At 37.0% G+C, this 23,424-nt stretch overlaps 1 protein-coding gene across 1 annotated transcript; it reads left to right on the top strand.

Moving 5' to 3' along the window:
* Positions 1 to 1,393: 1,393 nt before the first annotated feature.
* Positions 1,394 to 5,465, top strand: zbtb7c (zinc finger and BTB domain containing 7C). The gene is made up of 2 exons (XM_088909968.1): positions 1,394 to 2,649; positions 3,973 to 5,465. The coding sequence occupies exons 1-2, from the start codon at positions 1,403 to 1,405 to the stop codon at positions 4,577 to 4,579; spliced, it is 1,854 nt and encodes a 617-aa protein (XP_088766094.1). The 5' UTR covers positions 1,394 to 1,402; the 3' UTR covers positions 4,580 to 5,465.
* Positions 5,466 to 23,424: the final 17,959 nt, after the last annotated feature.

Below are 23,424 nucleotides of genomic sequence, written 5' to 3' on the forward strand. Positions count from 1 at the left end.
TAGAGCAATGCTTAAACTTTAAATACACATAAAATGTGATAGTGTTTAAACAGTAGATTTTTCTACTTTGAATACAATGGTTGATGTTTTATAAATTTATTCGAATTTTATAAAGAAACAACTATGTATTGTCAAAGCATACTTTTATCCGGTTTCTTAAATACCAGATATGCAATACGTTATTTAAAATTCAGAGTTTTTTCTTTCTCAAGAGTTGCTAGATCCCTCTAGGGATGTGAATCCACATCAAACACACCTTAAATTTAATAGCTTGTTTTAAATGTTTCATATGAAACCAGGATGCAGCTAAGTATGACATATTTACATTTATGGCACATCAGTTTCATTATGACTGGAAGTTTAACTGAAGTTTGTACTAATGCTGCAATCACGAAGAGCATACATGTAAACGTTACAGTTCTACACAGCCATTGCTAAAAACTGATGTTCTTTTTGGTTTCCAGAGCAGGTTGGGCTGATTTTTATTTGTTTTAAATAATTTTAAATAAGACTGTTTCCTTGAGTCAGTTACATATACTGTAGCATCTAAGCAAATTAGTATGTATGTGAGGGATCATACAAGTCAGTGTAGTAAAAAAGTTCAGGAGAATTTGAATTTTAATGTAACTAGTTTTATGCCAGTAAGAAGTCTTTCTAGGAAATAGGAATTATATTGAATTTGTACTATTCAATTAGATTTAATGGTATTAAATGTTTACTGAAATAAGATGACGGAACTGATATGACAATAAGGTGTCTTATCACTTTTTAACTGCTAAAGATTTCCATTAGATTTAAAAAAGAAAAATGATGTCATAAATATTTTTTGGCAAATATACAACTTCTCCTGTATATGATCACAACATTTCTCGCATGAAGATGCACATGAGGTTTTCCTTCTTTATAGACAATAGGAGATGCACCCAGTCCATCTTTCTCTATTGCTACTGTACACTCATGAACTAATAATACATTAGTGGAAGCTGTACAGTATGTTTATGAAAGACTAATCTTTGGAAACATTTTATACAAGAAATCAAAGATATCAGTTATGAAACATAGCGAAATGACAACAACATACATTTGGAAGATATAAATTCCGTCTGACTCCACAATCCATATAAATGCATGCTATTTCTGAGTACACATTTCTATTAGCACTTTTGCTAAGATGTATCAGTGTGCACTGTTGTAGATGCAAAACTGACATGATACTTTCTGTATGATTAGCTGCTTCTGAGGTTTAACAAAAGTTATTTTTACTCTTTGCCTTTAATGCTTGTACTGTATATTTGATGTCCGAGTAGAATTACAACCTCTCCTATGTGATATACCTGTGCTACTATGTTACGATTTGCTCACTGCGGACCTTGTGCTTCATTTTTGCAGATTATTTGACGAGATGATGGCGAGTGGAGATGATGACCTGATAGGGATCCCTTTTCCCAACCACAGCAGTGAGGTGCTCTGCAGCCTGAACGAGCAACGCCGCGATGGGCTGCTTTGCGATGTAGTGCTCATTGTCCGTGACCAGGAGTATCGTACCCACCGTTCTGTCCTGGCTGCTTGCAGTCAGTACTTTAAGAAACTTTTCACAGTGGGAGTTGACGGCGAGGTGCACAGCGTCTACGAAATTGACTTTGTCGCCCCAGAGTCTTTGGCTGCCATCTTGGAGTTTGCCTACACCTCCACTCTCACCATCACTGCCTCCAATGTGAAAGACATCCTCAGCGCAGCCCAGATGCTGGAGATCCCATGCATCATTAATGTGTGCCTTGAGATCATGGAGACAGGTGGAGAAGAGGAACCAGAAGAAGAAGACGAACAAGAAGATGATGGAGAAGATGAAGAAGCAAGGGGGGAAGAACACAAAGAACAAGGAGATGAAGACATTGACAACACAATACAGGCGTCAGAGATTCAGGAAAAAATAGTGAACAAAAGGATTCAGGAATCTCCTCCAAGGACCTTGCAGCAAGAAGGCCTCTCCTTTCTGCAGAGACAGAAAGACTCTGAAAGCACAGAGCTGCTTATGGAGAAACCCAGAGACACTGAGAGCTTAGAAAGCAGAGCATTGAGAGACTTTTCCATTGAGTCCTTGTTGCAGGAAGGGCTGTATCCAAAGATGTCTGCCACTGACCAAAGGCAGAGTTTTTCCCCACTCCTACCTGGATTTTTTCCTCCAATATGGGCAGCAGATTTCCCAGGGTTTCCTCAGATCTTAGACCACCACCCTACCCCTCATCCCTTTCTCCAAGAGGTGGATAACAGCCCACTGGATTTGGTGGTCAAGAAGGAAGCAATTAAAGAGGAGCTGAAGGAGGAGATACCTGCTGGTCTCTTCTCTGGTGACTTCCTGAAGGACTTTATGAGCACAAGCATGGGCATGGCGGCTGACGCCCATCTGGGGTCTATTAAGGAGGAGAGGGACTTCAACTCTTACCTGAGCTTCCTCAGCGCCTCCCACCTGGGGAGTCTCTTCCCACCATGGCAACTGGAGGAGGAGAGGAAGATGAAGCCAAAGGCTTCCCAGCAGTGTCCCATCTGCCACAAGGTCATCCAGGGAGCAGGCAAGCTGCCTCGGCACATGAGGACCCACACTGGAGAGAAACCATATATGTGCACTATCTGCGAGGTCCGCTTCACCAGGTGGGTGAAAAGCCTCATTTACAGATGGGGGAAAAACACTTTTTAACGCATGAGTGAGAGAAATATTACACAACACAAGACTTCACCAAAACGTACAGTTGTGTACAAACGCAAAAGAGAAAATAACACATCTGTGAAGAGTCATGTGTAAGCACTTTCAGTTTTAAGAACAATATGTTTTATGTGTTTCTAAACTGAATATAAAAATTATTTTTCATCCAAAATGTACAGCAGGCCCAATTATTAATATTCTTTTCTTGGTTAGAATTAAAAGAATGACAGTTCATGCTTCCATGAAGGAACTTGACATGAAGAAAATCATTTTAAGCAAAATGTGAACATAGCATGCTGTTACGGACAGGGTCTGCAGTCAGTGTCGGGTTTTGTAGTAGACCCTATGCTATGCGGTAAGAGCTGGAGGAAACAGGAGGCGTGGTATGGGAAAACACACAGGGGTTTAATGGTGCACAAAATAATAGTGACAGTCCGTGAAACAGTGAGCGGGGGAGACAAATAGTGGCGTCCAAATCCGAGCAGGTCCGAAGGGGGGTCAGGGCACAGTCCAAGAGTCCATTAACAATAGATCCATCCTGAGACGTGACGAGGTTAAAATCCCCGGGAATGGGGAAAACACGAACAGACAACCGACATGGAGATCCTGGGATAACGGGGCGAGGTCCTCCAGACTCCGGGCTCAGAACACAGGAGGAGTCAGGATGAAACCTTTGCTCTCAGTAGACAGACGCAGGGTATCCTGGTGCTAGGCGGGCCTCGTGACATCCGTACCCTAATGTTGAATCCCGAGGACTGGAGGTGCTAGACTTTAAATAGCGGTTAACACATAACAGGCCAGACCTGGGGAACATAGCAACAATCACGGAACTAATGAAAGGAGTAGTGGAGTGCCCTCTAGGGAGCAATTTCGGCCGTAACACATGCATTTGAGTTTAAAATACTCCCACAACTTGAAGCAAGTTTAGACAAATTCGACAATTTGAAATAGGATTCTTGATTTTCAAAAAGGAATCAGAAGGGTTGGAGGGTTCCTATACCTGTCAGTTCCTGGTAATTGCCTTCAAGCTGCCTTCAGCAGCATAGCAAGGTGGGATTGTGAAGAGAATTAATCACACAATTTTATACCAGCAAATTTCTTTTGTTTGGACGAGCAGAGTTTACCTCACACAAGGCCCTACCATGCCATATCTCATGATCTACACCCAGTGTGTTTATCTCATCTTTTTGTTACTCTGATCTTGTTCAAAAACAAATGTCACCGATGTCCAGTTGAACCTCTCTGGTGTTGCTGCCTTGTCTCTTTTGCAGACAGGACAAGCTCAAGATCCACATGCGGAAGCACACGGGAGAGCGCCCATATATCTGTCTCCACTGCAACTCCAAATTTGTGCACAATTACGACCTGAAGAACCACCTGCGCATCCACACAGGCGTGCGGCCCTACCAGTGCGAGCACTGCTACAAGAGCTTCACGCGCTCCGACCACCTGCATCGCCACATCAAGAGGCAGAGCTGTCGCACCTCCCGGCCACGCCGGGGCCGAAAACCTGCAGCCTGGCGCTCCTCCAATCTCCTCTACCCTCCCACCGCTCACCATGATGACAAGGGGCTCTCCATGGGCGGCAGGCTCCTGGCTCCTGGTCTCAGTGTTCCAGGAGCCAGTTTCCTGGAGCGACGCCATCTCAGCGGAAGGAATTTGAACATGGAAGACTTGGACAACAACAGCACAGAAAGTTTGGAGGCCAAGCTGTCAGACAGAAACCCTGTGGGGGACAGGGAGAGAAACAGGGGGGTGTTCGCTTTCGCTCTGGCCCGTGACGACGGGCTTCCCCATCGGTCATTCTATTCAAACAACTCTGACCCCTGGGGAGTGAGATTGGACCACATTGCTCCCATTCCAGAGGCCAGAAACTAATGATATTCCTATGGACAAATGGATATCCCATAATCCTTCAGGACATTTATGCCAGAGAGGTTTCATCAGAGACACAGCTGTGTTTTTTTTTTCTCAGTCTTCAAAAATTGGAATCAATTCATTTCTATTTGCTTGTTTCAAATTTTGGAAACACAATAGAATCCTTTTGCAATACTATATGATTTACATTGGATAGAACAGATCCTGAATAAATCCTGTTTATCCCTTTATGATTGTGTTAAGCTGGAGTTCAGAAGAAGTTCCTTCATATTATTTTCTAGAGGGTATTTACAAATCCACCAACTTTATAGTCTACTGGTCATTATTACTGTTAGAATTACTGTAGTTCATATCAATGTTTCAATGTATTTAAACAAAAACTTTGAGAACTTTTAACATTACAGAACTTGATTGAAATATATATCTCTTAGTTCATGAATCATTTGAGTCAAACTTCTTCTAGCCCACCCTCAATGGAACTGCTTGCTGGTGCAAACTCATTGTAAAATTTAAGGACAAATAAATTTGTGTTATATGAGACTGGACTTTAAGCACAGGTATAACTTTATGTCAAAGGTAATGCAAATCTGTATGCTGCCTTTAAGTACATGTTGTGCATATGTTCCACAGGAGGTGCAGTGTATCATTTAATTAAATTTCTTGTTCTTGATAAGCTCACTTCAATTGATTGTGACCTGCAACATCTCAGATAGAGATAGAAAGAAGCAAAAGAGACTCAGGTGTTGTAAAATTATGAATTTTTTAACAGTGATGCTGAATGACATTTTACAAATTCATGGATATCTGACATTGGCTGATGCTAATGCTGTTAGACTTTTTTCCTTAACAGTGTCTAATTTGACAGAAGTCTCCATGTAATGGAAAATAAGAAAAATAATAATAACAAATAACAAAACCAAATAGCGGACCTCATCAATTTAATACATTTTCATAAAACATAAATTTTTAAGCCTTGTAACTTTCTGTGTTAGAAAGAATATCTCACTTCTAATTGGAATTTTGCCTTGCCCTAAATACAGGTTTGCCAAACTCATGTTTACCAAATGATGTCAAAATGAGAGAAGGTTAAGAAGGTTATACAGTATAATGGGGATTCACAGCTACTGTTGGCTATGAAACCACAAAGAAAAATTTTCAAGTCTCAATGCTAGCAAGACAAGATGCTATAGTTCAAAAGGTTAAAAGTCTAGTTAATGGACATTCTTTTTTTGTTGAATATGATGAATTTAGCTTTCAGCCTGTTCGTCACACTTGTAATATATGTATTGTAAAGGACTCAAAAATAGTGACATTTTCTTCTGGGGATTTTGTTCATCTTTTTATAAAGAAAACCTTTTAATGATGTACAAAACTGAATCCTTCAGAAAAAAAGTACAACTTTGTTTTTAGCAACACTTTTACCTTTTGCAAAAGCTTTTTACTTTTACTTTTATTGGTATCATTAAAGAATATGTATACCTAATAAATGTCTCTAAAAATTGGATGAAATCTCTATACATACAGGTTATACATACTTAGATTTAATCCACCCTCTTATATTTCACAGACATGCTAGTAAGTAGATGTTGGTAAAGCAATCTATTAAGACTTTCAAATTTAACTAAGTACAATTTTCCCATTTCAATTACATATGCCAATTTCTGGATGTAGAGGTCAAATTCTAAATAACACATTGAGACAACAAATATAAAGGGATGGAATACTTAATACTTTAGTATTTGGCATTGACTCACCTGATTAAGGAATTAACAGCCCTGCCCATAAGGTCAAGGCTGCCTAATCCCCTCTCATTTTGCAGGAATGAACTGGGGAGGCAGCTGTATGTGTGAAGATGGGGTGGAGGGAGAAGCACATAAAAAGGTGCACAGAAGGCAGGTTTTGTTACTGTATAGAAGAGGGTAATGTGAGATTGCAATTTAACCTCCTCCTGAACTTCTGTATAACAACTCTGTATTTTAAAATAGGGTACAAATAAAGAAGATAGCGATAGGTTATGTACTGGAAAACAAGAAACACTGTAATAGTGTTAGTTCTAAATGATAATAAACACTTAAGTGTGGGTTGCATCTTTTTATATTAAAACCTGGAGCATACTAAAGTCCCTCGAGTTTGCCAGCAGACAGCAGTTCATTTTGATATAAACCACATACCAATCAGATATGATTTATCATGCAGTGACAAACTCTGCATTTGGGTGTTATCAGCTAGTTCAAAATATCACTGGGCAAACAATGTTTTTCCCCTCTGATATCCTATTGCTAGAATACTTATTCTATTGTGATGTTTTTATTAATATATATATATTCACTTATATATTAAAAAATTATAAAAATAAAATCTGAAATGCACAGTAAAATACTGGATGTGCAGTTTGAAACTCCTCCACAAATTAAGTATAACCAAGACCTTTACTCCAACCGTTTAGAATACAAACCCAACTGCAGTTCAGAGAATTGTTGCTTTTGCCATGCATTCTGAAAATCAACATAGAAGTACAACATAAAATTTAGTCATTAGGTGATCAGTTTTGCACCGTGTGTCATTGAGAAGCCATCCTACTGTAGTTTTACATTAAGCTCACAGTTCTCAAAGTTTTCAATAGTAGCACTACCTCCTGTATTCATTTGCTACTTTATTGTAAAGTAAGGAAATTTAGTCAGAAAATCAAATCAAATCTGAGAAAGGGTAAAATTAGTATGAGAGTTAAATGAGCAGGTAGAAGGATTATATCAGTTAAAATTCACATTTGGGAAGTTTCATTTTGGTGTATAACCTTCTTAAGAACATTTCAATGCAGTTCAGTCAATGGATGACAAAAAGGTAATCCTCCCACAATAGATAATGCAAACCCAACAAAACATGAAGCTACTGGAGACTGGGTGAAAGTAATTAAAATGCTGAGGGAGCTAGCAATGTCTAAATAAAACACTAACTCAGAAAAAAAAGAGCAACACAAAGGCTATTTGGAATTAAACGATATCATGCAGAAATTGATTCAGGGTGGAAATTTTAATTCATGTCCCGGAAGCAGGCAGTTTAACATACAAAACTTTTTTCATGAAACTGGAATTATTTGTATTGTATATTTTATCCTGCAGCAAAACATTTTATTTCTGTTGAAGAAAAAAAAAATGGAGTTCTGGAGCAGGTAAATTACAAAAGTGTGCTGGTCATTTAGTAGTTTTATAAGGGTGCATATTGATCATTTTATCCTATTTGTACAAATATGTAAAAAAAATTTTAATTATGATGTCTTTTTCATGAATGGAATAGTTCCCCTTTTTATAACAGCAAATCATCCAAAGATGTTGAAATTTGTAAATTAAATTAAATTAAACAGGTTTTTTTCTGCTTTTGGGGAGCAGATTTGGAATTTATTTTTTTCTATTTATGTGTATTTTAAGGTGTTTTAAAGCAGTCATTGTTTTTTATTTTGAATGACTGAAAATTTTGCCTTAGTAACAAATGAGAAAAGAAAAAAGGGGATTTATGGACCTTTAATTACATATAACATTCTTTTTATTGTGTTATCGATGTGCATTTGGATTAAGATGACAGAATTTTCTAGCTATTTATGCATATTTAAATTTGCCTTGACTATATTTTATTAAGAGATTTTATAAAGTCTTTCCCAAACACTAGAAAGTTGTATTCTTATGAGTCTGGGACTCTTTTTTAGATTCACTTTTATTCTTACTGGGTTTGAAGAGCTCGACACAAGTTTGTTTTTTAGACAGTCTCAAATACTTTTCAAACTTGCAGCGAGTTGCATGCATTGCATTACTGAAGATGGATCGAACTATTTATGTTTATTCTTACATGTATTAGGTTTACAAAGTTAAATGAGAAAAATGAAAACATAATGATACTGGTGGTAGGTGTTTATGTTTAATAGGGTTCAGTTTGCTGTGGCAATTTATTCACAGGTCCAATTCATTTTGTAACTGAGTGATGAACCTTGTGCTTTTTGGAAGACTGCAAGAGGTGTTATTGAAATAATTACAGATATTGCATATCTTAGTGGGAATCTTGTGTGTTTTTTTCTCTATAAGCTGAAAGCCTTGTGCTTTTATTAAAACCAAGATTTAAGAAAATGTTTTTGTTTGTTTGCCTTTTATTCACATAGATTCTTAATTTTTACATGAGCATTTGTAAATAGAAACACTGTGTCCACACACATACAGTTTATGCATTTGTATTGCTATATTTCTGGGGATTTCCCATTGCCTCGTATTCTGTTATTAGCTACTATTCCAACATAAACTCCACACAGAGTGAAAACAGACCCAAAACAAATCATTCTGGAACTTTCAGATTTTAAAGAGTCTGTTTGGTTTATAATATTATTATATTATAAAAGTTATTTATATTGTGAACATTATAAATGGGAACATTGTAAGAATTTACTGTACAACATTTAACCAGACTTTGAATGAAATACATTTTACATTGTTAAAAGTAACCTAGTGACAGTTTTTTTATATACAGATAGATTTATGCCTTGTTTTAATCTCATTCATTCCTATATATTGTAACAACGGGGTTCAGGTGGGTGCCCTTGCCTTCTGCCTTCACAGGTCAGCTCCTCACTGTGGGGGACACGAACCCGGGCCTCCAGCATCACTCAACAGGGACCCAGCTTGTTGAGATAAAGAGATATCTCTCTACAGCCCAGTAGCTGTAGTCCTGCTATTACAGGGAAGGGCAGTGACGTCATCGCTCTGGTAAGCTGGCTCTTACACACCACTGACGGCCGTATGCGTTACAATATTAACCTTTATGATATCAATAATTTTTTTGAATTTATTTGTGTTTATTTTGATTGTCATATTCTTTCTTAAGGCTCTGACAGCAGTTTTTTATGTTTTCACTCTTACTGTCTAATTAATGAGAGCATTTACATGCTGAAAACAACTGAACAAATTGACTCTGTGTGGCAAATGTGGTTGGCTGGAACTCCTGCTGAGTAGATGGAAAAACTGCATTACTTGCTTAACTTAAATGCTTCTTTTCTATTCATCCAAGCTTGTATAGCTTTTGCACAGTCCATTTTTAAAAGCAATTGCCTGAAACAGATGCTCAAGTTTATCAAAGAAGGTGTAACTTGAAAACGCCTATAGTTTAAATGCTTTGAAAATTACACATGAATGTGTGCCTACGTATTTAACAAGTTATACCAATATTAAAGAGAAATAACTACAGCCAACTACATTATTTAAAATGTAAAAGAACTTAATTTCTCCTCAGAAGGCTTTTGGGTACTTTAGAAATAAATTTACATTGTGCTTCAATCAGCACCATCTCAGATATATCCAAGACCTGAGACTGAGAATTTAAGATCTGTCGCCAAGCAATTTCTCAAACTACCCTCTTAAATTTTATAAGGTATTTATTTTCTCCATATAAAACTATTTTGCTACTTTTGAACAATTTCCTTTTATTATAATCTCTGTTGCACTAGTGACATCTGCTGGTGGAATAGGCAGCAGTATCTGTCTCCAGTCTCTGTACAGATCTTTTTCAGATCACTGTTCCTCAGACTTTGTAGTTGTAAAAAATAAAAAAATTAGAAAAAAAATGCTATATCTACCTATTCTACATGGCATGCATTAAAATATAGAATATATGCCTTCACAATATAAAACAAAATATTTGTGCAGTCCTATCCTCTGTCACCACTCTTCCGATAACCCTCACTGTCGTCTCTCCTCAGCTAGCATCCCTAACTTCTTTTGGTTTCTTTTCTTCTTTCTTAAATTTTCTGCAATTGAGAAATCTGACATTCAAAGTCTTCTTTCTTACTGTTCCCTCTAAAATCCCATCTGATTCTTCACTTCCTATATATAACTCCCTACTGCAACAGACTGGACTGTGGAGTAGTAGATGGGGCTCTGGACTCATTCCAAGTCTCCTTCTTGGAAAGAAGTGATAGAAACATACAGTACGATAAAAACTTTCAGAGTTCTCTTGCTCACCTTCCACTTTCCCTCCTCTTCTTTCAGCCACCTCTCTGACTCAGACTTGGCTCTTCCTTAATCTCTAACATACTCTTGTGCTAGGGATCGCATCACACTTATTTCTGCTGGGTAATTTCATCTACTGTACATGCCTTACTTTATCTTCAATATCTCTCTGCCTTTTGGAAAAAAAAATTTGTTCAAACATTTGGACTTAATTAGCACTTAATTAGGGTATGTGTTACTTCCCCTGTTAAAAAGCAATCTCTTCTTAACACCTCTTCAAAGACAATACTCTTTCTTGGCTTTTTCTCTTCTCTGAAGTTCATGTATTCATCCTTAACAAGCCCCTTTTCTCAGTCCTTGCTCAACCCAATATAGACTAACTTCTATCCTGCACACCATTAAACTGCTCTAGGTTGCTGCAATTCTTAACAGGAATAAACACCTTTCTGATAATGGATGGATATTGGCCATCGCCTCAAATCTTTAAGGACACATGAAAGGTTATACTTTTACCTTTTTTTTTTTAACGTGGACATCTCCAGACTAAGATTATCTAATAGTGTCCTTGTCCAAAGGGCAAACAAAGGAGGATTTACATTTTTCCAAATTATCAAAACCTTTTTTTCTGGACCTTTTTAACCTAAAAAGGTTCAAATACGTTTTAATTGAATAGCTGTATGTTTACAGTCAGAAAAGTCACTAGTTAAAATTATTTTGAGGGATAAATTAATTGTTATCATTGTTATTCAACATTTTATCCATTTAACTCTGCCAAAGGGTTTAGCATTATCCTACTCTCAGGAGTACTGTTCTACTGCTTTAAAGCATCTACAAAAACAATACTGTGCTGTGAAAAAGTTTGAAAACCCTCTAGGTTTCAGATGGAGTTTTTTTTTCCTGGGTGTCCTTTCCTGAAAAATATTCACATTCTTTTCTTTTTCCGATAGTTGAGGCAGAAACATTGATTCTTGGATGTTACTTTGGGTTACTGTTTATCCTGGATGATATTCCAGGTTGCTCCTGGGCAGATCTTGACAGGACATCTGTGTCCAGGACAGAGTGATCATGGTTTTGAATATTTCCCATTTGTAGACAGTAGATGGATGGAGACCCACATTTTTAGAAATGTATTTTAATTCTCTACAAACTGATGAACATCAACTATTTTTGAGGACCTCTGAAATCTTTGATTGTAGCATGACTTTCTATTAATCTTTATGGTGAGGAACAAACTCACAGTTGCTCATAAGTTGCTAACCATTATATACTGTAACAGAAGGCTGCCCAGTCTCAGTCCTTGGTTACTTATTAATTATACCTAATTATTTAACCACTTGCTTTTAATTATCTCCTCAGTTGTGCTAAGTAAACTTGGGATTCACTTATTATTTCACATACACTTAATCTTAATTATTTTTTCTCCACCAGTCTGCTCCTAAATTTTAGAAATGGTAAAAAAACTTGATTTGAAAAAAAAATGAAAATAAAACAAATAGGAACACAAATTGCTGAAACAAGTTGCACAAATGGTGAACAAAATTACTCAGGCTGCCCAGACGAGGGAGCTGAAATGCTGTCTCGATGATTAAACCTACTTATTTGTGTCTGTTTAAAACCTGTGTAAAAACCTTTGCAAGAGTATTAAAACTTATGTCCCTTTGTTTCAACTACTTCAGAATCATCTGTACTATAATGACGTAAATGTATGTGTTATTAATGTAAATCACACAATATTCTTGGAAATTCTGTTATTCACACGTAGACAAGACTGGGCATATTTACAAGGCTGGGCAATGTTAAAGATTGCTTCAAGGGGCCATAAGCAATTAACCCTGTGCAAACATAATGAACTTCAGAACATACAAAATTAGAAACAAATGCAAATATTCCAAAACTATATCTAAACTACTTAATGTAACCAAAATGGAGACAATGTACAGTACTGTAACACCTATTTTAGTCACATTTTCACATTTACAATATAAATATATGGAAAATAATAATATAAATCATGTTGTCTTCTTTTTTAAAAATAATTGGTATGTATCTATTCACAGAGATGTTTTCAGTAACATCTTAAATAAGCATTTTTCATTTTCATTTTCTCTAATTCAATTGCTTTTCTATTTAACATGGTGTTTACATCTTTTTGGTAGGATTTTTCTAATGAGACTGTTAAATTTTTTTTTTTACCTGCTTTTCAGGGAAGCAGTAACATAAAGTAATCTGCACCAGCAAAAGTTGTCTTTTCAATTTCTGTTGGCAGATACAGTAGATTCTTTTTGGACCTTTTTTTCTACATTTCTCTTTTCTGTTTGCATGAAAACACTGCACAGCATAAGCAGGAAATGCAAAGTCACAGCACAGAAACTGGAGCTTGATGTCTGTGTCACTTGAGAGATATCTAGCCTGTCATTTGGAATAAATAAAAAAGTAAGCTCTCTGAGGTTCAAAGACCTTTCAGCCACACACTAGCAAGGATGTTTAGGTTTATATCAGTCAGTCACTCCTTCTTGGAGGGTGAATCTCTCCCTGAAAAAAAAATGGAGATTTGCAGTGGCAAGTGTCGTACATCATTAACCTGACCACAAACCTGCCACAAGTGATACACATCTTTAGTCTCAGGATCTCCACTGGGTTAGAGGTTGCTCTCTCTAACACTATTTTTATCTTTGAGCTGAAGCTCTTCAGAAACTGGAAAGAATATATGGAGAGTCTTCTTCCTTCTCTGTGAAAGCAAACTGACCATGTTACAGAACAGGAAAAACAGTAAGATCACTAGGAAAGTTTTGCGTATGATTGCTGGAATGCTGGAATCATCTGTGGTCAGACTTATTATACGTTAACATAGGACATGACTCAGATAGTCTATGGAGTGACAACTGCCCTATGTGTGTTAAGATAATTACAAATTAATCAGTAATATTCTGAAAATAGAAAAAAAGAAACACAACGTTTCGGCTATGGAGCCTTCTTCAGGTGTGGATGTCTTGACACCTGAAGAAGACTCCACAGCTGAAATGTTGTGCTTCTTTTCTTCTCTTTTCAGCATGGAATAAACCTTTACTTTTTCCTTTGCAGTCTACACAGCTGATACTGCTCCCTACTTGAACTATTCAAGTAATGGTTGATAAAACCTTTGAGAAAAGGTTGATAAAAAAGTAAAGTAAAAACACAATATGCTGTGTCTGTTTGCAAGAAAAGAATCCTCTGCTTACCAGAAACAGGTCTGTCACTCTTAAATGAGTGGAGGTGGAGTGTACAGTATATTCGACAGGAAGACCTGTGGAATGTACAGAAGGAATACAGAACTCTACTTAAAGGGCGCAGATGATATCCGACATGACACATCCCATTGCATGTGAATGTGTTGCTGAAAGGTGACACAAATGTACCGATTGCGTATTCCAGTGCATGAGTAGCATGGTCATAAGAGAGATGCTGAATGCAGAAAACACAGCTATCTTCCAGGGGCAGCTTGTTTCCACCACTGGCACAGCTGTGAAACCCAGGCATGTGAGCACAGTAATAATGCTATTCTAATAGTCAATAACATATTTGCTCCCTTTTTACATCATTGTACCCTAAATAAAAACAATGTATGATACTTTATGTAATGCTTAAGGATACTGGTGACCACAATGCTGAAAGCACACAACAGCTCAAGGGAAGATGTCCACATAGGATACCTCCTGGTTCCTCTGGTTTGTTTCCTTTTCTCTTCTACAACCAGAGAGCACCAAGAGCACTCAAAGATAGTGTGTATAGAGGCACATATAGAATGCAATTAACATAGGGGTGCATGAATGTGAAAGAGAGCATGAAGTTGTGCTATGACATGGGCAGCAGGGAAGTGCAGAGACATATGCATAAAATCTTCATCTTCAGGGGGACAGAAATGAGACCTACAGTAAAGGGGACAGTAAACTGCCACACTATTTTTATATTCCAGGGTTAGAAAGAGTCATCAGTGATAAGTGCTTTACAAACCAAAACAAAAGCAAAATGTACACAGTAACTTGCAAAACTTCCAATTTATGTCACAGAGAGCAGGGGGGACCAAAAAGGAGGGGAAACCAGGAAGAAAAAATCAAAACAAAAGGCAAAAAACAAGAAAAAAAACCACAAAAACCCCGGGGAAAAATACCGCAGACTGGGCAATGGGCACGTTCACATTCTAACGCTGATATCGGAGTGGACAACCTGAAGAAAGCCAGACCGAAGTCCGTTCACAGACACAGATGCCCGGAGTGATATCCAGCGAAAAGAATGGAGGAACGGCAGAAAGCTAACCATTCTATCACTGATATCGGAGAGAGCAAGACCAGGAAGAGCCAGGCACGAAAACCCGCTCCAGACACAGAAGCTCGGAGTGATATCCAGTAATAAGAATAGGAAAGCCAGCTCAACATTCAGTCACTGATATCGGAGTGATCTACCCGAGGAAAGCCAGGTGCAGGACCCGCTCACAGGCACGGAAGATCGGAGTGATATCCAGTGATTAGAATAGAGGAACTGAAAAAAAAAAACAGCCCAGAGAACAAGAAAAAACTGCGGCAAGACAAAAAGCGCCGCTCGCGGAGTCAGTAAGTGGCTCAGCATTCTGTCACGGACGTCCAAAGGGACTACCCGTGGAGAGCAGGAGAGCGGAAAAAGACCCATATGCGTAGCGGCGAGACGGGAAAAAGGCCCGGGCTCATTAGTGCAAAGAGTTCAGGAATGCCGTATAGAAACCTATGCCCTCAGGGAGCGGACGTGGGGCGCCCTGGTGCTAGGCGGGTCTCAGGACATCCAAACGTCAATGCTGAGCCAGGACAGAGTGAAAGACCTGGAAATATAAAGCCCAAGGGAAAGAGAGGGACAGGAAGGACAGCAGACCGGAAACTAGGGACAGGACAGAGAAGGAGCGCCCTCTGGCTGCAGAGGGCGTGACAGTACCCCCCCCTTCTTGGGCAGCTCCTGACGCCCATACAAATAAATGAGCTGCCCAGCACTGGGGGGAGGAAAAACCTCATTTAACTGAAAGGAAACCTCCGGGAGTCCACGGCTGAGAGCTACCCCCTCCTCTGGGGTATAAACCTTTATTGGGTGGAGGAAGGGGGGGTCAAGTAGAGCTCCGGAGACTTAAAACAAAAAAGTACACAAGCACAAACACAACAGACAAAAACCTGGGAAAGACCAGGGAGACAAACCACACAAAACAGATAGGAACCAAAAACACCTTTTATGATATTCTCAAAGAGTAGTAAATGTGACAAGATAGAAAACAGAGCTGAAACAATAAGGCCAGAACAAGCAAAGAAGGTTGAAAAAGACTGGGAAGGCATGGGAAATCCTAAATGCAAACCTTTTTTTGATTATGTTTTTTTAAATACCTGAGCAAACAAGGAGAAGAATAACTCTCTTAAGTATTTCTTGGTAGCAAAAGAAAGCACACAAGGAGAATAACACAAAATGAATGGAGGGCAATAAAGTATCTCTGAAAACAACCGTTTGTTAAATCTTTTTTTTGTCTATCAGAGAGACACAAAAGGAGTGTGGATCACTGTGGGGATGAGACACAGGCCAGCTTTCAAGTTAATACACACAGTCTTGGCAAGATAGATAAGACAGTGCTTAGTCACTTACCAAAGTGAGAAAATGTAGAGATACAGTAGTGCTGGATCCTATAACTCTTTGGGAAACGTGGTTAAAGATAGGGCATTCCTTTTTACTGTTGGTCCTGGAATATCCAGTCTTACCTACAGTGACAGGATGATATCTGATGTATCTGTGGGTACTCTATAAAATGAAAGGACAACAGTATTGCTGCCACAACAGGTAACATTTGACATTATTTTCCAACTTTGGAAGCATGGAACATGGGAAAAGTATATCAGCTACTCAAGTCACTCAAGCAGTTACTTAGAACTTAAGAGTACAGTATACTTCCAATAAAGAGAAGACTTTTAAGCCCCTGAGGGTTATAAATTTACATTGACATTTTTTAACATGACTCATTCACAAACTAATTAAAGTTTTACAATGGACTACAATGAATTGGTACAGTATGTAACATTAAGATAATGGAAATATATTTAAATGTACTCCATTTGTACAGGCCATGCAGGCAATGAATAATGTGATGTATTGTTCTTTTAAAAAACAGAAATATGAAACACTTTTTAGCTAAATATGCATAAACATTTTCCACTTCCTTATGTAGATCAGAATTATTGTACAAAATGCAGATATTGGTCCATATCTGAATCTTGACATCTGGCTTTAGATTAAGGAACTGTAACTCAAAACTAAAGTTTTTTTTAATACAGAAACAAGATTACAGGTGTCCTAACCACTGAAAAGATTTGAATGGTTATCATCTGATCTATGGCTTAGTGTTTTATTGCTGCATGAAATACTTAGTAAAACATTTCAATTATTTTAGGGACATTTATTAGCATCGCTAATTAATGTAATCATTCATCACATTAAGAGCCACTTGTTAAATAATGCACTAGCATAAGAGCATTGTAGTGACATCCTGACTCATCTGAATTAAACTTGTTTGACCATAAATACTGGCTTAAATGGCTTATGGTTACAGTGGGAACTCTGAGGGTACCCTCTCAGCTAATAGTAGAAGGGTCAAGCTGGGAACTGTATCCGGTTTGAGCTTTAAAAGAACAAGAAGAGGTTAGATCCACTTTGAAAAGTACAAAGAAGACTGAAGAACACACCTGAATAAGGTTCCACAGCCAAACCCCCTCCTCCTTTGTATTTGTGAGCGTGAAATTAACCTCTATGTGTTTGTATAAAAGGCACGGTAATTGCCTGTGATAGAGGAAAGAACTTCAATTTGTTTTGTCTAGCAGTATAGCAAAAGGTACAGTAAAACGTAAGGGAAAATACATCCATACTTACACACAATATTATTTTTACCCCGAGGCAGTATGTATGTGCAGAAGTCTCTGCATATCCCTTTTTGTCTCTTCTTTGTAGTGCTCCAGGAAATGGAGTAATGTCATTTCTCAAACCGCAGCATACTACAGAACAAGAGCTACTATACAGCTTACAGTCATTTTATATTAACCAGTGAAATGTGTTTGAAATCTTTTTCAAGGGAACTACAAACATACCAATGCTCTTGTGTACTAGTTTGCAACACTGACCTTATTGAACAAATTCACTTTCTACATTAACTGAAAAACTTATATTTGTTCATGTAATTCTGTTTGATATAGATCTCCATAACTCTCTGGAATGGGGAATAAGCACTTCTGGTAAGTATTGATCTATTGTAGCTTTCAAGTATTTCCCATTTGTTATAAGAGTTTCATTAGTGACTCACTGTGCTCTAGCAAGGCCAATCATGGGACATTGATGAGAGGCATTGTGAATATTACCCTGCCATGTTCTAATAGGTCAAACCTGGTTCTATTAGCCTGCTAAAAAACCTCTGAAAACCTGGTCTAATTTGATATTCATTTTGTGGCCAACGTGCTAGACCTAATACTAGAACATTTGGTAACAGCTAATACATAATAATGTCATGTAATAGGAATGAGTTATTTTATTCCTGTTAAAGAATCTAGACAGATTTCAAGCAACTTCACAGTACTGAAACAGTCCAGTTCAAAGTCACTTATAACATTGAATTTGATATTTGATCATTTGAATGTGATATAATTTACCATATAATACTCTGAAATTAGAGACCTATACTGGAATTTTGGGGTTTGCTTTTAATTAGTTTCGAAAGCAGTTTAGGAAAATTGAACACAGCTTCTGATACTTCTTATTATTTGCTTTCTTTTTTTATTATTTTTGCTGTCCCACAAGCTTCAGTAGTGTGTCTTCTTTATTTCAGCTTCTACATGCTACCACATATGATAGCATGCGGTCAGATTTTTCATGTGCAACAAATATTTTTTCCCGTCGACATTGATATTTTGGGGTTTAAAATAAACTCTCCATTGGAGAAGGATTATACTGTATACAGATTTTGCCAGCACAAAATGTGTGACACTGTTCAAGATCTTTCTTTTACAGTATATCTAAAACCTATTAAAAGGGAGAAGTACCAGCACTACTATTTGTGTCTCTGTATATACTGTATGTAAAGGGCCAACTCAAACTAGAAATGCTGTTGTAGCCAACAGGCTCTGCAGAATCTGCTATTGACAGCTACAGTAATTTCACTGTCAATATTTTATAAACAATATGCAAGTGATTATGAGATAATACAAATTCTTTACAGGCCATATTATTGACATTAAAGCTGTAAAACCTGCAATTTTGATACAAAAAATGTAAAAACAAACATGGTAAGGAGGTCACCTACAGTGCTTTATGTCTTTTCAGATAACTCTTTCCTTACTCTTCTTCACACTCCAGTGCCAGTACTATACATTGGTGGTTTACATGTAAAAAATGACATATAATTAGTTGATGCAACTAAAACACAAGCTAGCAGAGCCATACACTTGTTACCAGTACCATTGATTTTACTCATATTGAGATGAGAATAAATAGTATTAAATATGTTCAGCACAAAAACACTGCCAAAAATGTATTGACCTTGTACCAAGAATTGTTTTGCAACTTCTGGAATGTGGGAGAAACAGTTCCAGGCAAAGCATCCTGGAACACATCACAGAAGATGAATGTGATGATTAATGAAAAAAATATGCATTCATATACTTCTGTTTTACTCATAATAAATGTTATTTTCTTGTGATTTTTAATTATATGTTTTTTTCTGGAAATCATTTTCAATATTATTCTTACTGAAATGCCAAAATGTTGTTAAAGGAAAGCCTTCCTTGGGATATACAGTCTGCTGTTGCCACAACTTGATATCACAGTTTTCACAACCCCAGTATAATGATGAGGCCATGTTGTCTTAGTATAGTATATTAAGCAAGGGTATACTATACTTCAACTCTAAAGAATACAGCTGCAGAAACGCCACTATATTATCATTACATTGGAACAAATGACCAAATAACAGGAGGCAAATATTGGCTTTGTATCTAATATGATACAGGACCACATTCACTTTCTTGACTAGTAAAGCCTTAGAAAAGATTTTTTTACTTTGCTATTTTCTATGAAGTGCCAGGCAGAGGGCTGTTAATGTGCCCTCTTTCTGACTGATGATATACAGGTCATCTCAGATGCTCCATGTCTTGAGGTCAGGATAGTGGTCAGACCTTGAACTGTTTTTTCTTGAACCACAGTATTACACTTTCTGCATTTGTGACATGTTTCAAGGCTCAAAGCTGAGTATCATGTACTGTAAGGAAGATGTGGATGTAAGGAACCTCGAGTAAAATTCAGTTAATGCTGTGGTTCAATTAATCCCTGTTGTTTGAGTGCTGCACTGACATTGTAATAATAATAATAATAATAATAATAATAACAGTGATGATGTACGTTTTTTCAAAGTTTATGATTAATTTAATTCTAATAAGATCTGTGACTTCTACTGTAGATGAAACACTAAAACTGCCACCAGAGTTTTAAGCAATTACGTATCACCTTAATTGTTCATTTACAGTATATGTTTTTACCTGATCAAAATTCTTTGTCACTAAAGAGAAAAATAAATCCATACCTACAATATGGTTGCATGGGTATTTGTATATTAGAGGCACCTATAATGGTAAACAGATTGATATTTTTCACACCAACATGAATCTGATTAAATCAGATTAGTGTTATGCCTCTTTAACCTGTGTTGCACAGAATGAAACTTTGGTTTCTGGGTTTAAACGACATATCTTATGGAACAGTGAAGCTTTACATTATTATGTAATATTGATAAAATATGATAGACATTTATATCTGAAATAACCAAATTATAATAGCTACTGCTTCATTGTGTTTTGTGTCAGATGGGTGAACACTGGGGCGTTCCTCATGAAATGTCTAAGATATAAATGTAACTATAGGTTTGTATCTGTTGTTGCATCTTCATACTCTATTGTTAGAAAGGAGGTGGAGTGCAGCATCATGACTTAATAATACCAGTAATACTACTAACAATAATGTCAGTAGCAATTTGCAGGACTTCCTCTAAGGAAAGATTGTCATTATGAGCTGTTATTGTAGTCTTTTTAAGGTAACAAGATAGACAAAGTGCACATAAATTCTCAAGAGGGCTTTAAAGGCTTTTAGAAACCTTTTTGCTTCAATTAAATGTAAAATACTCTCAGAAACAAGCAAGCATCTCTGGAATTCCTCTGAAAAAAGAAACTAAGGACTTCTTTTTTTTTCCTTTCTATTGAAATAGGGATCTAGAGAGAGCCTACATAAAAAAATTATATCTGATATAAAATTGTACATTGATAAATCAGAAAAAGAAACTTCCTCTTCCGTAGTAGTGTACATACATTATATATGAAGTTCCTCAAAATAAGCATGGCTAAATGAATCAGGTCTTTAAAGAAAATAAAGTGATTGTGTGCCACTTTCATAGTATGACTTTGATTAGGGGCAGCAGATGGCAACACTTTCCTTCAATTCAGCCACATAACAACACCATAACTTCTTCATAAACACTGCATATCACATTTTAACAACATGCATAATCCTTTACACCATTTCTGCAAATGACATTATAAGCATGCAATTAACTCTTACTGTTTGAAACAAGATATACTTTCAGCCTAAAGCTAAGAGCAAAACTCCAGGTAGAGAGAAACTAACACAAGACACCATATAATGGAATTGGCTGTGGCTTTTTGCACAAGCATTTCAGTAACAAGTCTTTGAATGTTTCTGTGAAATTTTATTTCGCTTTATGGTTTTTATTTATGTTAACTTATGTTTTCTTTATGAAAAAGTTATGAAATTTACTGTATGTTGTGTAGCTTCATCCAAGTAAAGCATAATCAAGACTTGATTTAATTGATTTCAGCAAAGTATTCTCACAGTTCCGTACCTTAAAATAATCCATTTAGAATAATTTTTAGGAATCTCAGCTGGAATTCAACATTTTCCCTAATTTCTACTGGCTGAAGCCTTTGACCTGTTGTGTGTTAAACTGTACTTTGGAAACAAGGTATGGTCTTCAGGCTAGGTCACCATAAGTTCATAGAACCTACACATCTAGAAAATCGACACAGCTGAGAATTTTTTTTTTAAAAATCTTCTGGGATTAATTAATGGCAGCCTTTTTATTGTTCGCCCTTTCCTGGCTCAGACTAGAACAGTCGTGCACCACCCTCGGGTGTTAAAAAAATAATACCTCACCTTACAGTATTTATACTATGTACAGTATATAGGAAAAGGAAAGTTTTATAATTTTGTTGCTGACTTATCTGTACAGGACAAAAAATGAGTAAGCAAATTATTTGTGGAAGGTACTATTTTTTATGTTTACTCGTTACACTGCATTTGCACCAGCCTGGAGCATTCACAAGTTTTTTTAAAAGCATAAAAAGAGGCAGCATGACACCATGGTGCTTAGTACTTCTTCCACACCTCCAGGGTCTTGGGTTTGATAATGGCCTTGGTGGTTTATCTTGGTGGCCTGTGTGGAGTCTTCTCTCATGTTTAGATGAGTTATCTCTAGGTGCTCTGCTTTCTCTCCATCCCATCCAGTGGGCAAGTAGTTCTGTCGTCTCAGTGCTGCCTTGTGCCCTGTACCTCTGTGATACACTCCTGCTTATCATGTGTGATCTTCATGATAATAAGTGGCCTTATATACTTTATAAAGGAAGTAAAGGTTATTTCTACACTGGAAAGTAGAAAATGAAACACAGCATTTTGGCTGTTGAGCATTCTACAGGTGTGAGTGGCTCAACAGATGAAAGTTTAGCAGCTAAAATGTTGCGTTTAGACTTTTACAGTATTTCAGTTTGGCATTAACCTTTATTTTTTGGTTAAGAAGAAGAACCCCTCAAACAAGTGTGAAATGGCCCCAGCAAATAAATTTACAAGTAAGAGGTACTCTCCTCTCTGGCCTATACTGAAAAAAATATGAAGTGTGTGAAATACAAATGGTCATCTTCACAGATGCCCAAAAGCCCAGTCTTGGATGGCTGACTCTCAGTAGTTTCATAAGTCTCTGTTATCCATTTCCTACAATATCTGTGGAAAGGTGGTAATTGTGACCAATTAAGCAAATAACTAGTTTAGTTATATATTCAAGAACCCAGGACGGAACAAAAACTCAAAGACCTGGCTTTGGCAATTCCTGGTCCACTCAGACTCATTTGGATTAGCCGTTCAATACTCAGCCAAGTTAAAGAGCTCAAACAGACTGCACGTTGCAATTGCATTTCATTCCAATATCAAACAACCATTTTCCCTCTCAAAATTGGACCCTTTCTAAATTGCAAAATAATGTTTTAGTGGAAAACAGTTTAATTTTGCTTTTGTTGTCTCACTATTGTCTTTCTATTGGCTCAAGTTAGTGAATTATAATAACAACAACGATATTATTTTTATTACAAGAACACAAATAATAAATCAGAGTATCTTATGATTATTGTTTATTTTCAGTTCCCTCTCTGTATGAGGCTCAGTGAAGAGAGATGGAAAACATTAACAAAATTAACATATTCATTTTAACTCAGAGATCATATGCTCAATATGAGGTCTTGTATTCATATCCACTGCTTACCATTTTTAAGTTACGTGTCCAATTTTGTTGGGTTTAAGGAAGCTGTTCTTTCATGTGCCTTAAATAAATTTGCTCTCAATCAGAATGCAAAGAAATGTAAACTCTGGACTACTTTTTAGAGTAAACATGAGACTTATTTCCTGCTTAAACATTTGCCCAGGCAGTGACATTACCCCAAGAGACACACTGTGTTTATATTAAATATTAAAAAGACTTCTAGAGTATTTTTAAAGTACTTATCTCATGAA

The sequence above is a fragment of the Atractosteus spatula genome, chromosome 3 (genome assembly GCF_055471065.1).
Source record: "Atractosteus spatula isolate fAtrSpa1 chromosome 3, fAtrSpa1.hap1, whole genome shotgun sequence".
NCBI lineage: Eukaryota > Metazoa > Chordata > Actinopteri > Semionotiformes > Lepisosteidae > Atractosteus > Atractosteus spatula.